Source organism: Papaver somniferum, chromosome 8 (genome assembly GCF_003573695.1).
Source record: "Papaver somniferum cultivar HN1 chromosome 8, ASM357369v1, whole genome shotgun sequence".
NCBI lineage: Eukaryota > Viridiplantae > Streptophyta > Magnoliopsida > Ranunculales > Papaveraceae > Papaver > Papaver somniferum.
Window position 1 is genome coordinate 124,842,912 of NC_039365.1, and position 15,771 is coordinate 124,858,682.

Consider the following 15,771-nt stretch of genomic DNA (forward strand, 5'->3'; position numbering starts at 1 on the left):
ACGTAATAAATCGTATCTTTTCAAAGAAAAAAAAAACATTAGAATAAAAAAGCACATTGTAAAAAATTTCATTGTCATTGGACTCCTAAATTTATACAGAAAAAAGTCAGAATCTCTTTAGAAAAATCAAAACACATAATAACACTTTTTTAATTAACAGCGGAAGTTGAATCCTAACCTACCATATATATAATAACTTGGGAGTTTAACTTCTAGCCAACCGAGCTAATCCCGGTTGATTAACACTTAAATACAAATCTCTATTCAATTCTATTTTTCCTTTCACCGTAAAAATTAGGCTTGAAAAACTTTCTGTAAGCTGAATAATGCAGCTTCATAGTAAACGTGCCCACTTCCATTAAAACTCTCTGAACAATCATGGACACAGGCAAACGATCTTTGTGATGGTCCACTTTTCAAACCTTATTCCTTCGGCTATAAATGGAAAAAGAGATAAAAATGGTGAAGTAGGGTACCGCAGTTAACACTTAAAAATTCGGACACTAGTCTACCAGAAACTAGAAAGGTATATAATGTTCTTACAGCAAATCAAATCCCTGAATTATTTGGTTATTTACCTAGAAATCCTTAAACTGTACGGACGTGTTTTAGATTTGTCAGAAATCTGTGGCTCTAATACGGGACAATAACACTGTTAAACAGTGTATTGACCAATGAGAACTCGACAACGTTTCTGCCAAAACCCACCACCATGGTTTCTTAAAACCACTTTATCTTTTGCATCTGAAACTACTTTTCTTATTCCAAAGCGGTATTTCCCCCATTTTCCAAACTCCATTCTTCTCTCTCTCTCCCATTCCCATATAAACAAACCTAGAGTATAAACTTGCTATTTATATTACATTTCAAAATTCTTCTCAGGAGACACACAGATTTCTTTCCATTTTTCTTTTTCTGTTTCTTTCTCCTCTTCTTTTATCTTTACTTGTGTCAAGAACTCAACTACTACTCCATATATATTCTACTTTTAGGGTTTCTCTTCTTCTTCTTCTTTGGCCTGAACTAAAATCAAATAATACGGTTATTAAGTAATAATTAATTAAGTATGGGTAGAGGAAGGGTTCAGCTGAAGAGAATCGAAAACAAGATAAATAGACAAGTAACGTTTTCAAAGAGAAGATCAGGATTGTTGAAGAAAGCACATGAAATTTCAGTTCTTTGTGATGCTGAAGTTGCTTTGATTGTTTTCTCTACTAAGGGAAAACTCTTTGAATATTCTACTGATTCCGGGTACTTTCATCTTCTTCCATTTTTCTCTTCTCTCTTTTTCTGATTAACCGCATGTTTTTATTTATCGTTTTAAGATTTTATGAGCCTTGTTATTTTCATCTCTCCATTTCTCTTAAAATTTTGAAATCGTGGATGTTTTTTTGTAGCTAGGATCCAATTTGTTCAGGTTTAGAATTATGATGGTGACGGTTACATTTCGATTTGTTCATTCCACCACAACTTTTATGATCGTTTTCTGTTCAATTATATGTATAAATAAGATCTCAAACATTGTATCAAAATAGGTAGTAACATTTTTCTTTATCTTCTTCTTATTATCGCATATATCTCATTTCATTTTAGGAAACAAAGTGGTAAACTTTTCTTCTTCTTGAGTTGATTTTTCCTTTTCTAGAGAAAGCATCTAATCTGATTTATAATTATTTAATTAGTCCAAATCATGATAGTAGTGTAGTGGAAGAATAAAATATAATAATAATTTTCTATAACTTTTGTTTTTATTGATAGACTTAATCTGTGTGAAGATCATTGGATGTTTTTTCTTATTTTGGTAAATTCATGCAAAACTTATTAAGCAGTTTTGGCAATTATAGTCTCTTCCCTCCATTCCTTATTTTTCTAATACTATTTAAATATCATCTGAGAGTATATATATACATATAATTATATAGCAATGACCAAGTCTGAGTTACCCAGCGATCTCTCTCGCTACCATTTTTTTCTTCTTAATTTGATAGTGATTTGATATGGTCTCTTCTCTAACTTCTTTGTTTTGTATTTCTTCTTTCATCTTGATTGATGACACATTTCTTCTGTTTACTGGTTTGTTTTTGCATTTCCTTTCCCTTTCTATAATAGGTCTGAGTTGATTATCCTACTACTTCCTTCTCACTACCCCGTATCTGCTAGTGCTTTCCTTTTGCTTATTTCTATCTATCTAGATTTGGGCTTCACAATTCTCTGTCTCATTCTACGGGTTCCATTTTTCTCTCTGGCCAGGAGATCTGATAAGTTACTTCTGTTGTTTTTTCTCTTTAATGAGAATGAGTTTTAGGTTTTGCACCTCTTTTTCTCTACCTATCTCTCTCAGATGATGTTTGCCCAAAGAACTTTTTGAGGATAGGAAAGTCATAAAAAACGTAGTAGTACTTCCATAAAAAAAGTGATGGTATAAACTAGTACGGATTGGATGCAATGGGAAATGTTTTGATGAGCTATGTATACGTAAGTAGGTTGTACTTTGTAATTGCATGCGTATTCCTACACTCTCTCTCTCTATTTATATATATATATATCTGTGTAGTCCGTTATAGAGTTATTAACCAACAGAAAAAAGAAAAAGACAACAAACAATCGAGCAGAACTAAGTTTTTCCAATGTTAACAGTATGGAAGTAGCTTTTTAGGTAGCTATATGCAGCTTTGGGTTCTTTTTTTGGTTGTACGATGATTGTTAAGTGAATCCCAAGGGAGCAATATACGTATATATTTATATCCATGCATGATGAAAGGGACATGCATTATATGGTCATTCGCGCCCATGAATATATGTACTGACATTTTTGTATCAGAAGATAGAGATAGATAGATAGATAGTTGGAGAGAGAGAGACAGAGAGACAGAGAGAGCGTGTGTACATTTTAAGGAAAAGAGAACAAGTAGTAAATATCTGCATGTAGCACTATTCTAATTTTGTTCTTCCTTTTTCCTTAATTGTTTTGTTTACAAATTAAGATTTATATAAAACTCACCAAGTAGTTGGTGTCTGATTATTTATTTCCCATTCTTGTTTGTGTTTTAGGGATGGACTAATTGATGTGTTGATTGGAGCTAGATTCATGATCAGCTAGTAAAATAGGGAAAGAAAAAAACAATTGCATTAATAACATTTTAAAAATCTTAGTTAGTGTCTTAGTTTGTTTACTTTGGTTCTTGATGATATCATTTGTATGACTTCATTTTCCTCGAGGGTTACTTCAACACAATTGACATTTGTTTAGAAATTTGAATTGTTGTACGTTCACTAAATAATATAATTGCCGTTACTTGATTTATGTATAATTAATTAAGATAAACTTCATTAGCGTATTTAAGAAAGCCAATATTATAGTTTAGCTCTGATCATTGCTGGGTTGCTCTATATTAAGCTGCATAAATGGTTGGTTTACTTTGGTATTGTTGAAGTTTTTCATCAGCGTTTCTGAAATTATGTGGTGCTCCTTTTATATCCTCAATAAAAGTATAAAACCAACTTAGAGTCGGGCCTATTTCCTTATAATCCTTTCTGTTGGTTCTATTATTCAAATTTTCACTTCTTTCTATTTTTGTTCTTTATTAATAAATTTCGTCTTCTTTTGCAAAAATAGAATTTTGTTGCTAATTCCTTTTGTATATATATATATATAGAATTGTGGCGCTCATTTTAACTCAGAGATAATAGGTGTAGCTAGCGTCGCCTGAACAGCTTCTGGCTCATATTGTTAGAAACATAGTTTAAGAACTCGAGCTGATAATTTGCATGCAGCCAGTAACTTCTTAATCACATAATGAATCACCCAGGATTATCATGTGTCGATCATGATCATAGTATAATGTGATTACCAGCAGAAATATGAACTTGATATTTCTATGAGTTTATGTTTAATTTAAAAGATTTAAAGTATAGCCGTCATATCTGGTTAATGGTTACAACGTACAAAAGGTATGTATACAAGTAACTAAATCTGTACGTGTTATACAATTGTTGCTTTACTAGTTGAAAAGCTATATATACTCTAGAGTGGTGATAGTTAATTGCAAGTGCTGCTGATTAAAGGCCTTGCTGTGGTTATGAGAGATGCATATATACAATATAAGGAGTGAACTTAGATAGGAGATAGGATGTAGATCAAACTTCTTAAATATACTTGTAGATGGACCGCCAATTTAAGTCACTTCTTTCCCTGCGACTTCAATCTTGTTCAGAAATTGACAACCTCGTTTCTGTTAATGGGATGCAAGTCGAACAGTACAGCTTATTATCATTGTTTTCGACTCTTTGATCGGTAAATTATGGAATAAGAGGTTCGACTTCAGGTGGTGGGTGTCATCACTCAACTACTTTAATTACTACCACTAGACACATCCCCTCATTCAATTCAACTTCATATTTTTCTTCTGATAAAATTTTGTTCTTTGTTTGCTAGAATTGAACTTCACGTTGCTGGATTCTCTTGCAAGAACGATTTTGTTGCAAAGATCAATTTATCTTGCATGAATGCATATAACAAATATAAATTGAAGTTTTTAAATGCCTATAGAGATGGTACAGTACTACAGTTTCAGGTGGTGATATTTTTACGACCTCATCTCCAAAATTTGCACACCAACTTTAGTGACCAATAACTCAGACTGCCTAAAAAAAGTATTTAGGAAAGTGCAATTGTTTGGTGATAGATGTTTTAGTTATAATAAGTATATAGATAAGTCATCACTGCTCCCACTACATGCAGCCAAGTGAAAGCTTCTCCAGTTGCTATAATCCTAGCATATAAGTTACTCTAAGACATAGTTGGAGCTCTGTAGTGCATAAAATTAGAAACGATTTGAATTTTGGCATTATCTGTTGTAACCTTTGTTACTGATAGCAAGGATGAATATCCTCTATTTTGTGCACATCAAGTAATTCGTTCCAAGGTTAGTACTTCTTTGTGATTTGTTATTATATGAAAAAATGGTGAGAGGTTTAGGGAACCCACTTACAGTTTTTTTTATACGGGCGCACATGCTATTTTTGGTGTACAATCTTTATTTCCGTGAAGGGAACTGGAACAGGCGTTAACATATTTTAGGGTTTTAAAATAAGAAAATGATTCTACTCTTTACTTGCCCCCTCACATTGCCTGTGGTTTTAAACTAGGCTTTATTCACCTACAATGTCACAGCAGCCACTGAAGCAAAAGCTCAAGTTATTATCAAACTGCTCATTTTAGAAATTTTGAAAAATAAGGTTGTCCTTGTTTCCAAAGAGAGAATAACTTGGAAATGGCACTGTTCTCTTAGAAGCTCCTGGGTGTGATTAGAAAGTTTCTCTGAGTTGGTATACATAAGTGCATAACGGACACAATAGATACTACTTAAGCACATGAATATTAGGCAAAGTAAGTAGAACAAGCTAATTGTATGAAAATTACTATCGTAGTATATAACCCAAGCATTATAATAGAATGAAACAAACCAAGTAAAAGTCTGTTAAGCTCCACCCATGGCTTATAACCATATTATGAATATTGAAAATTGTGAACCTCTGTCCTTTATACCCATTTGTTTGAAAACCCAAGCAGCCTTAGTCAAGCTCTTGAAAACACACAGGTAACTGAATTGCCTTTACTCTTAATTTTGCTCTCACTAAATGATTGTGCTGGGTTAACCCTAGGCGAACCAGTAGGTATGGTGACTTCAATGGATACAAATAGCTAGGCATGTGTGCCAATGAGGCCAGCTATCAATTTCAATTAGCGCAATTCACTAAACTTATGAATCTGAAGTACTGAGCAAGGTACTCAGTCAACTATTGGTTATGGGGTGAGCTGATTAGTCAATGTACTAATGGTTAAATGGAGGGCTGTTGTGTTTCAATCTCAGATTTGGATAGTTGTTGATTATCTTCAGGTTCTACTATCATGATGTGGGTAGAAAGAGAATTCTGTTAAGTGTTCTAGACTTTTTCTAGATAGAGATAGCATTTAGAGATCCACGTGTTAGTGAAGGATGAATTGTAAAATTTAGTACTCTTACATTGCTTGGGCACACTAGATTTCTACGACTTACAAGCCTTGGACCATGCTTTCCTTGCAAGTTGGAGATAGGTACACTGCAATTTAACAAAAAAAAAAATGGTTCCTATCATGAAATGAAGTGATCATAATTCCTTGTCTTTTAATAATATACTTTGCGTTCATCAGCTCGATTAGGGTTTTCATCTGTTGCTTATATTACAACCAGTATCCTTCTTGGTCGGCATAACTGTCAAGAAGTTCTGAGTCCCGAAGATGATTCACCATTATTAGAAGGGAAATAATACCCTAACCGAGAACAGGACATGCATCTATATTGACCTCTGTTGTGGATCTACCTCCTGCTTGCATGTAGTATAGGCTACGGGTAGGATGCAACTGAGATTTAAGAAGCAGATCGGTTACTGATTTGAATTACTCCCACATGGAATAAGTGGAGTTCTTTGTGGAGACTAATAAGTCATGGAATCTCCTAAAGTAGGACTGAGTTAAGTGGTGTGGAACAGAAGTGCATAGCTCATAGTTAGTGAGAAGTTAGTTTTAGTTGTCTTCCATGACTCAACTTAGCAAAAAAAAAACTGACTCAGGTGAGTGTGGAATTAGACCACAACTGGGCAGACAAGGCTCAAGGGAGCAGAGCAAGCTGCTGGAGTTAGACCCTAACAAGGCTCAAGGTTAGAACTCCAATTAGACCCCAACTGGGCAGACAAGGCTCAAGGGAGCATAGCAAGCTGCTGGAGTTAGACCCTAACAAGGCTCAAGGTTAGAACTCCTAGCTAGGGTTAGATTGTTAGAACTACTTGAGTTCTTGACATGCTTGTTTTGCAGGGTTAGTATCAGCTATAACTACCTGTTCTCTTAGAGTTGGTTATATTCCATTCTTTTATTTACAAAGTAAGAAGGATTGATGTCTTTTTGATGCTTATAGAGTATGGTGCTGAGCAAAAACAAGGAGACGAGCCGATCCAAAAACAAAGAAGGAAATGATGCAAAGATCATAGAAAACTAGGGCCTTTGCAAATTTGGTTTAATTGGTCCGATAATATAAAACCTAGAAGTATCTTTCTCAAATTCCTGATTTCTTGCAAATGTACCTAGTTATCTTCTTGGTTCCATGCTTTTATATCTATAACGATGAATCTCATTTCCTTGTCATATTTTATTTTATTGGACATCTTTTCTACTTTTACACTTAGCTAACCAGCAAATTTTCATTTCATTTGGTTTTCATGAAATGAACAGCATGGATAGGATCCTTGAGCGCTATGAGAGGTACTCGTATGCTGAACGGGAGCTTGTCACAACTGAAATTGATCAGGTATAAATGATAAACTAATAAATCCTCCGAAAGCCAATGATCCTTCTCGCTTTTTTGTCTTTTTCTTTTCTTTCCTGTGTCAAATTTCTCTTATATTGCTTCATTACTGTACTGTGCAGGGAAACTGGTCCCTAGAGTATAGCAAGCTTAAATCAAAGATTGAAATCTTACAGAAAAACCAGAGGTAACACACTCCTCTTTCAAGATGTTTTCCACGTTAACCCAGTGATACTTGTATACAGCACTTGCTTCTAAATAATGTGTATTTTCTTTAGATCAAAACAGTTGTTTCTGTAACTATAGAATGATAAGATTCTACTAAGCATTGTTACACTTAAAACTGAGCAAAGCAAACATATGCATGCAATAAGGTTGTGTCTGTATTTTTCCCTTAACTAATCGTGCCCAACAACCCTTTACTGGCGTGCTGAACACCACCACATCATACAACTATCATTGTTAAAGGAATATTTATCTTATGATGAGTAAGAATCCTTATAGTTTTCTTGACTGAATTAGGTTTGTGGTGTATTCTTTGCAGGCATTTTATGGGGGAAGACTTACAATCCATGAGTCTTAAAGAGCTCCAAAATCTAGAACAACAGCTAGATGTTGCACTGAAACAGATTAGGTCAAGAAAGGTAGATTATTTTCTAACCTTGAAATAAAAAATAAAAAATCTACAGTTCCCGACTCAAAGTAATGTTTTTGTATTGTAGTGGTAAATTAGGTTACAATATTGAATAGTAACTATTATTTTCTCATGCAGAACCAACTCATGTATGAATCCATTTCTGAGCTTCAGAAAAAGGTAAGACCTTTCTTAAGCTTCTTCATATAAATGATCAACGATCATCATTACTCTACTTGTACCTTACTTGGTTCTAAATACATATGGCCCCAAATCTTACTACTCTTTTTTCAAATACAGTTCTTTTGCTTAAGGCTCGTGCTTTCTTCATTTGTCATCTTTGGACCCTTCTTATAGTCCTTCACAAAGAAAGGTTCTAGATCACCAGAGAATGAGAGTAATAGCTTTGTTCTACAGTGAAACAGCCTCTTATTCTCTACAGAATAAACTATTCCGAGTCCTTAAAGCTAGTGGTTACAATTTAGGTCTTGAACGACTTTTGATGATAGCCTGTGATCCCTTAGATAAAAGCAATTTTGCCATATAATAGTCCTAAATAATTACTGTGGCAAACTTGTCCACAATCTCTAATGTTAATTTGTCTCTAACAAAAATGCGTGGCTCTGGTTTATTTGTCCCTGAAGTGGAAAAACAAGATGTTCATATCTTACTCTTAAATTTGCATGCCATACAGAAGAATGAAAACATGTACAACAAAATAAAGGTGTAGGGAACTAAGGTACTCAGATATTTGATGCAAGTTCACATGATTCTTAAGCTGTGCATGATTTGTGTCTAACAGGAAAAAGCACTGCAGGAGCAGAATAACAAACTAGGAAAGCAGGTAAAATGGATAATTCTCCTTTTTAATTTTTCTTCTCTTACATAGAGATTACTGCATTCAACTAAACTGTGTGATATTATCAACTTCAGCTCAAAGAAAAGGAGAAGGAAGTAGCAGCACAGCAGCAACAGGCTTCGCAGTTTAGTCAAGGCCAATCCTCTCCCTCCTTCCTACTGTCCCAGTCGCTTCCTTCCTTAAATATTGGGTACTCTCTCTTCTTCTCTGTCATGTTTATTTTTCAGTATATGGAACGCCTGACTCCTACCTGAAGTCAGCTAAGCAAACACAACGTAACTGAACAAACTTGAATACTACATGTGAATGCTACTAAGTGAACAATTTTTTGAAACAGAAGCGGAAGTTACCAGGCGAGAGGAGGAGACAACGGAAACGAAGAAGGGAATCGAACTCAGACTACTAGAACCAACACTGCTACTCTTATGCCACCATGGATGCTTCGTCATGTTAATGAATGGAAGTAACCGAATAAAATATAATTATATGATAATCTCATATCTATCTCGTCTTACATTTCTTGTAAATTTTTGGGTGTCTATCCGTCGCAATCGTGTCTGTGTACTTAGTTATGACATAGGCATAATCATAAATGTTATACATAGATAAGAGATGAAATGTATCATCATCTCTTCTCATCTCACTATCCCTTCTCTAGCTAATAGTTCAATGTACCATGCATGTAATATTGTATCTCTATTCTTATATATTTTACTACGACGATGATGATGTACTGCAACACACCAACCAAAAGTGGTTATGTCAATTGGATGTGAGAAGTGCACAAAGACTTTGTTCTATAATTTAGAACCTATGGGCGTATTTTACACAATGGACTTATTAGGAAACTGTTGATCTTTTTACTTCAATGATTAATGTTACTAGTTACTGGGTAAATCAAACTCCAATCTTCTCACCTATCCTGTTTAATCAAATACATATCATTTGAGTTGAGACTGTAATTTAGGTGTTCTCAATGAATGAGAAATACAAGGAAATCTTGTATATTTATAATATTAATATTAAAGATTACAGAGAATTTCCTTAGAGTACAAGGAATACAAAGAATTAAAATATACAAAATATATTAAAGAAGCAAACACCGGCATAAAATCCAAAATTCATTGGATTGTATGACAGATAGACTGCTCGCAACTTGTTTATGTTTTCTCATAGTATCCGGGCTTTTACGTTCGCAGGAGTTTGTTGTCAGATGCTAGCTATTCTGAGCTTGTTTTCCAAAAATCATTTTTCAAGGCAGTTTAGTTCGTTTTGTCTGGTTGTAAGTGTTTCTTTTTTGCTCTTTTGACAAAGCAAGCCAGATATATTGCACATTAATACGAAGAGTTTGTTAGCCAGATTATACGTCAGAAGAAAATCACTCTTTCCACACAATGAAGTAGTTTTAGCCATGAGTCCATGACCCCATGAACTCCACAATTCCTCTGCAGGCACTCTTCTCATAATAAAACTATCTCCCACTAAAACTGTCATTTTCAGCAACAACAACCAGAGCGACCCAAGCTCAAAAGATTTGTGCCAGTCTCCCAGGTTCATAAGCGGGTCATCACCCTGTTGTAGACAGTAGCAAAGAACATGTAACTTATGCCTCCATTTGCATTCTGTTCACCTCAGAAGATCAGTTCCACCTATTGGAACTATTACGGAAGCCACGTAACCAGACACGTCTAGAGTTTCCTTTGTTATAGACTTGTGTTGTGCAAGTAATATCCATGTATGTCTTGTATGCCAAGAAAAATTCTGTATTCAATAAATCCAGCAATATTTATATTTTTGTGTTTCTCATCCATTGCAATTCTAAGTCTCAACCTGGTATCACAAAGAATGGCACTCCAACTTGGTATCAGTTCCGCGACATCCGGATCTAATAAAACAGTCTTCTAGAATCAACTGACTGCCATCTCAACAAAAGGCAAATGACATATACCCATTTTTATCTCTTTATCATTTTTTTCACTCAATAATAAAGCAGCATTTAGACTATGAGGATAACAAAAACTTGAACCAGTTAGATTTGCACCCATCGAGTCAGGTACGAAATAGTATCCGACTCAAATAACTGCGAACTAGATGTAAAAATCGAGCCAAATCCCGAGTCATATTGCAAGTCAGATCCAAACAAACAAGGTATAGAAGACCTGTCTAATCAAATAGTCTGCAAATTCATTACATCTTCTAGGAGTATAATTACAGATCCAAGTATCTATTAGAAAATGCGGAGTGCAGAACCACATGAACAAAAAATCAAATAAAATGAACCATTCTACGATGTATACATTAGGCTTTAATTTGGAGAGCAACCACAAAACCGTTAAAGAGGTGCTACCAAAAACAAAAAAAAAAAGAGTTGCAGATCGATCGACCTTCATTCGGAAGCTTTCCCAGCATAAGTGCCCGAGTTAGTTGAAACTAGACTCTCCACATAACTCTGTGCTATACCGGTTAGTAGCCAGGAACGGGAACGATATCGGGAGCGGCAGCGGGAGCAAGGACGGAAGCGGGAATCGTAGAATTTTCAAAAAATGAGATACGAGGAGGAGTTGGGAGAGTAAATTACATTTTTTTCAGAGATATTAGTTATATTACCGATTTACAATTTTGTAATCAAGAAACAAGAAAAATACATTAAATATTTAGAAAATCTTACTTAAGTGCACGAATATATCTTAGAATTTTAGAAAAATACATCACCGAACAGGATTCTTGCATCAAGTTCACACAGTGTTATACCTTGACTCTTGCCGGCCGATAAGATCCCATATAGGGTTCCACTTTGGACCCAAATTTGCATATGAAGTTCAGCCCACCACCACCTCCTCCATCTCCATCTTTCTTGTTAATCTTTTGAACGTGCTTCCAAAGAGGAGTGCTGGTTAATTATTCTAAATTTATTATGGAGTTTGAAGATGTATTCATGGAAGAAGAAAGGATAAAGAAGAGATGGGATTTGACGATTTGTTTGTTCTGCTGAAGGGATGAACGTGAAGGCCTTGTAAAGATTTATCACGTCTCTTTAGTTTCCAGGTCTAAAGTGAGAATAATGAAGACAAATTTCTTGTCTTATTACAGGAAGTTAAATGTTGGAAACAGGGGAGAATTAAGCTTCATGTTGGAATTAAGTTTCATGTTGGAATTGGACGGAACTTGAAATCACACGGTTCTGACTTGTTGGGAGCGCGTTTTTTTGCATGCTAGGAGCGCGCTCCTAACACGGTTCTCACTTGGGAACGCAGAAACGCGTATCTCATGGAGATACTGGATGTCCTTTGACGTTTCTGGCTACTAAGCCGGGTATCATCTGCGTTGTCCGGATATTCAAGTTTCTAATATTTTCTTCTTTGGGTCATATGTAAAGCCACTACTCATCAAAATCTCGCCGTTTTCAAAAGCACATACCAGCCTCAAATATTTATGAAAGCAGGGAACGTATACAATTCCTGTATGGATATGGCTAATCGAAAATTGCTAAGTCCAAGATCCTTGTACTCCATATTTTGCATCACCCATATGTCAGCGACGGAACTATAATCATATTTAACATTACATAAGAAAAGATAGTCACCCAACACTGCCACACTCTTTTCACATCGTTCGCTGTTAGAAGAAAATGCCAGAGTATGTTCTGCTGCTGGTAATGGCACATCTCCAAATCTCTCGGTGCTTATGTCAAATGACACTATAACTCCGTAGCTGGTTTCTCGATCGGTCGTATATCCTAACCAGTGAAGAGCTCCATTAAATAACAAACCATAAGTATACATACCATTAAAAGGAATATAGTAGGGAACTTCTGATTGTCGAGTAATGTTCCAGGAATCTGATCCTAGTGTGTAAACTTGAATATCAAAACTACTAGTTTTTCTAAACTGGCCGCCGATTGGTACCAGCTTGTAAGTGTCCATATTGGCGATCATAACCAAACCCGTGATTCATCGTAATCTCCTGGAAATATGATCCTAGTACTTCTTTATATTCTCTAGTCAATGGGTTCCAAATATAAATACGATAATACCTTCCATTAACAGTACCTATTACAGAACCCTTAATCTTTAAGCAAACCAAGACATCACAAGACCCTAATATGTCAGACATATCCACTTTTAAAGCTTTTTTAAATAATGGCAATGGTGACGATAATATGGAACCATATGCTGTTGAATATATAGAGTAAGAGTCCCAAGCTATGGATATTAGCTTATAATTAATGTTCTTGTTTTGAATATCATTAATACAAAACAAAGCTAGGCTAGGCTAAGTTTGCCTTTGTCAGTGGGGTCAGGATTTGTCATAATGGGGAGGTTCGAACTCATGACCTATTGTGTCATAAGAGTGACTTCTAACCCGTGTTCCACCTTGGTTGGAATTAATAGAAAAGATAAATTAACCGTGGTGGTTTGTTCAACTTAAATATCATAATTGCTTTATTAATTAGTGTTTCACTAATTGCACATAATAAATAATATATTCATTATAAAGTGTTCTTTAATTAGTGTTTCACTAATTGCTCATAATAAATGACTAATCATTTTTTAATTATAAATGTTTTCTTAATTAAATAATAATATTTGTATCTATTAATAAGTAATTTTGATAAATAATATCAATAGACATTTTTGGCGACAATGAGTAGTAGAAGAGGTGGAGGCCGAAAGATTAGTGGTGGTTAAGGGCGGAGCCAAACACAATTATATTTATTTTTGTTCTTTTATCGTAAAATAGGATACAAAGTCAATTTTTCACATGTATCCAACTTGCCAAGAATTTTTTCTCCATCTTTCCTCAAAATCCTGGCTCCTCTCCTGGTTTGTGGTGGAAGAAGTAGTAGAAGAGGTGGAGGCCGAAAGATTAGTGGTGGTTAAGGGCGGAGCCAAGCACAATTATATTTATTTTGGTTCTTTTATCGTAAAATGGGATACAAAGTCCATTTTTCATATGTATCCAACTTGCCAAGAATTTTTTCTCCCTCTTTCCTCAAAATCCTGGCTCCGCCCCTGGTTTGTGGTGGAAGAAGTAGTGACGGTGAGTGCTGGTGAGTAGTGATGGACAATATTAATTTTATGTTGTCGTTACAACATCGATAACATCGTAGTGTGGAAGATGTGGTTGGTTGTTTTTAACACTTTTGATAAATGAAGGTACCATATATTTTCAGGGATGATACCGTACAAGACAATATTTTCATGATCGTAGTTGGATCACCCAAATGGTACCCCTGTTATCTTTGGTACTATATCGTATAAATCATGATTTTTGAATGTTAAAATAAAATTGATTGCAATACAAAAAAGAATATATACACGGAATTTTTTTTATGAAACTAATCAATTGACGACATTTTGTTCAATCTAAACCTCATACATGGCATTTGTGATTGAAAATTAGAATTGCATCCAATAACCTACATGGGGTGGGCGGCAGTGATGGTGGCAGTGGTGGAGTCAAAAATTGAAATTGAGGAGGCCTAATCTCTTTTTTTTAAAAGAAACATGTAAACTTTGGTGGACTAAACCATAAATATATATGGACAAAGTACTATTTATAAAATAAACTAAAAAATTTATGTAGTTATTAAAAATTTAAGGGGTTAGAGCCAGGTTAGTCAACCCTTGGCTCTGCCACTAGGTGGTGGTGGATAAAAAAAATGGATTCATATGATTTTATGGTGGTGGAGGGTATTGGTGAACAAAAACATATTATGCTAATTTCGTAACGCCAAAAAATATGTAACGTTATATTATAAGTATAAAACGTAGTTAATCATTCTAATGTTAAAATAAACTCGATAAAACACATGTTCATTTTAAAAAATTGGTGCAATCAATTGCCACGTTATGTAATAACTAAACGAACGACACGAATCAAGATCAGAACATATGAAATTATTTATTATCGATTTGTCTATGTAAAGAGTGGTCGGGATTTGTCCTTGGCTAAGATAAATTTACCGCTGGGGTTTGTTCAATTTAACCATTTTTAAATGTTTTATTAATTAGTGTCTCATTGGTTGTTCATAATGATTAATTAAATTTCTATTATAAATGTCCCTTTAATAATCTAACATAAATACATAATTTTATTAATAAATAATTTTACTAAAAACTATATTAATTCTAATGGTGGTAGTGGAAGTAGGGTTAGTATAAACGGTGACGGGTGTTTGTAAATGGTGGAGGCAGTAACATTACTATTGATGGAAGAAATAGTGGCGGTGGATGGTTTTTATGGTGGTGAGTGTTGGTAATAGTAGTGGATAATAATAGTTTTTGCTTTTTAGTGAGTTTTATTGACCGAGTAAAAAAAAAATCTTCACAAAACATGCAACATTATATTGTGAAATATGTAATTGGTTGTTTTTAACACGATTGATAAGGAAAAAAACCAAATATTTCGAGGGTGATACCGGAACGTATAAGACAATATAATCATGATTGTTGGATCACCTAAACGGTATTCGTATTATATAAAGGAAATTGGTGTACCCGCGTAAGATAACATTATCGCTCTCTCAAGTACTATTGCATTCTTTTTCCTGAAAGACCATCAATGTCGAGTTGTTTCGCGACAACTACTTACAAAGACAACAACTTTCACTCAATTCCCGATATAAAACCTTATTGACCGGGAAAACGTATTTGCATTCTAAAATATTATTTTTGAAAATTATGCCAAAATCATCATAAAAAACTCTAAATCATAAATCTAAATTTCGCCTCCAATGTTTATAGAATCTTTTTTATATTTTACATTCTCAAATCATGCAACCTCTTGATTACAAATCAACAATATAAAATTACAGATCAATATGTATAGGTTTCATTCACTGGATTACAAGGTATATTAGATACAGATGGGTAGATCACACAAAGCAGAACATGAATGAGAGTACTTCAATAATTTGGTCAAGAAATAAGGTCAAA

The 15,771-nt window shown here is 34.6% G+C and overlaps 2 protein-coding genes across 2 annotated transcripts; one reads left to right on the top strand and one right to left on the bottom strand.

Annotated features, from left to right (window-relative positions):
- Positions 1–753: 753 nt before the first annotated feature.
- Positions 754–9,665, top strand: LOC113302904 (truncated transcription factor CAULIFLOWER A-like). The gene is made up of 8 exons (XM_026551868.1): positions 754–1,251; positions 7,268–7,343; positions 7,463–7,527; positions 7,885–7,984; positions 8,113–8,154; positions 8,777–8,818; positions 8,908–9,023; positions 9,171–9,665. The coding sequence occupies exons 1-8, from the start codon at positions 1,067–1,069 to the stop codon at positions 9,298–9,300; spliced, it is 756 nt and encodes a 251-aa protein (XP_026407653.1). The 5' UTR covers positions 754–1,066; the 3' UTR covers positions 9,301–9,665.
- Positions 9,666–12,255: 2,590 nt separating this feature from the next.
- Positions 12,256–12,756, bottom strand: LOC113305998 (F-box/kelch-repeat protein At3g06240-like). The gene has a single exon (XM_026554988.1). It carries the CDS (start codon positions 12,754–12,756, stop codon positions 12,256–12,258), a length of 501 nt encoding a protein of 166 aa, XP_026410773.1.
- Between the last annotated feature and the right edge of the window lie 3,015 nt (positions 12,757–15,771).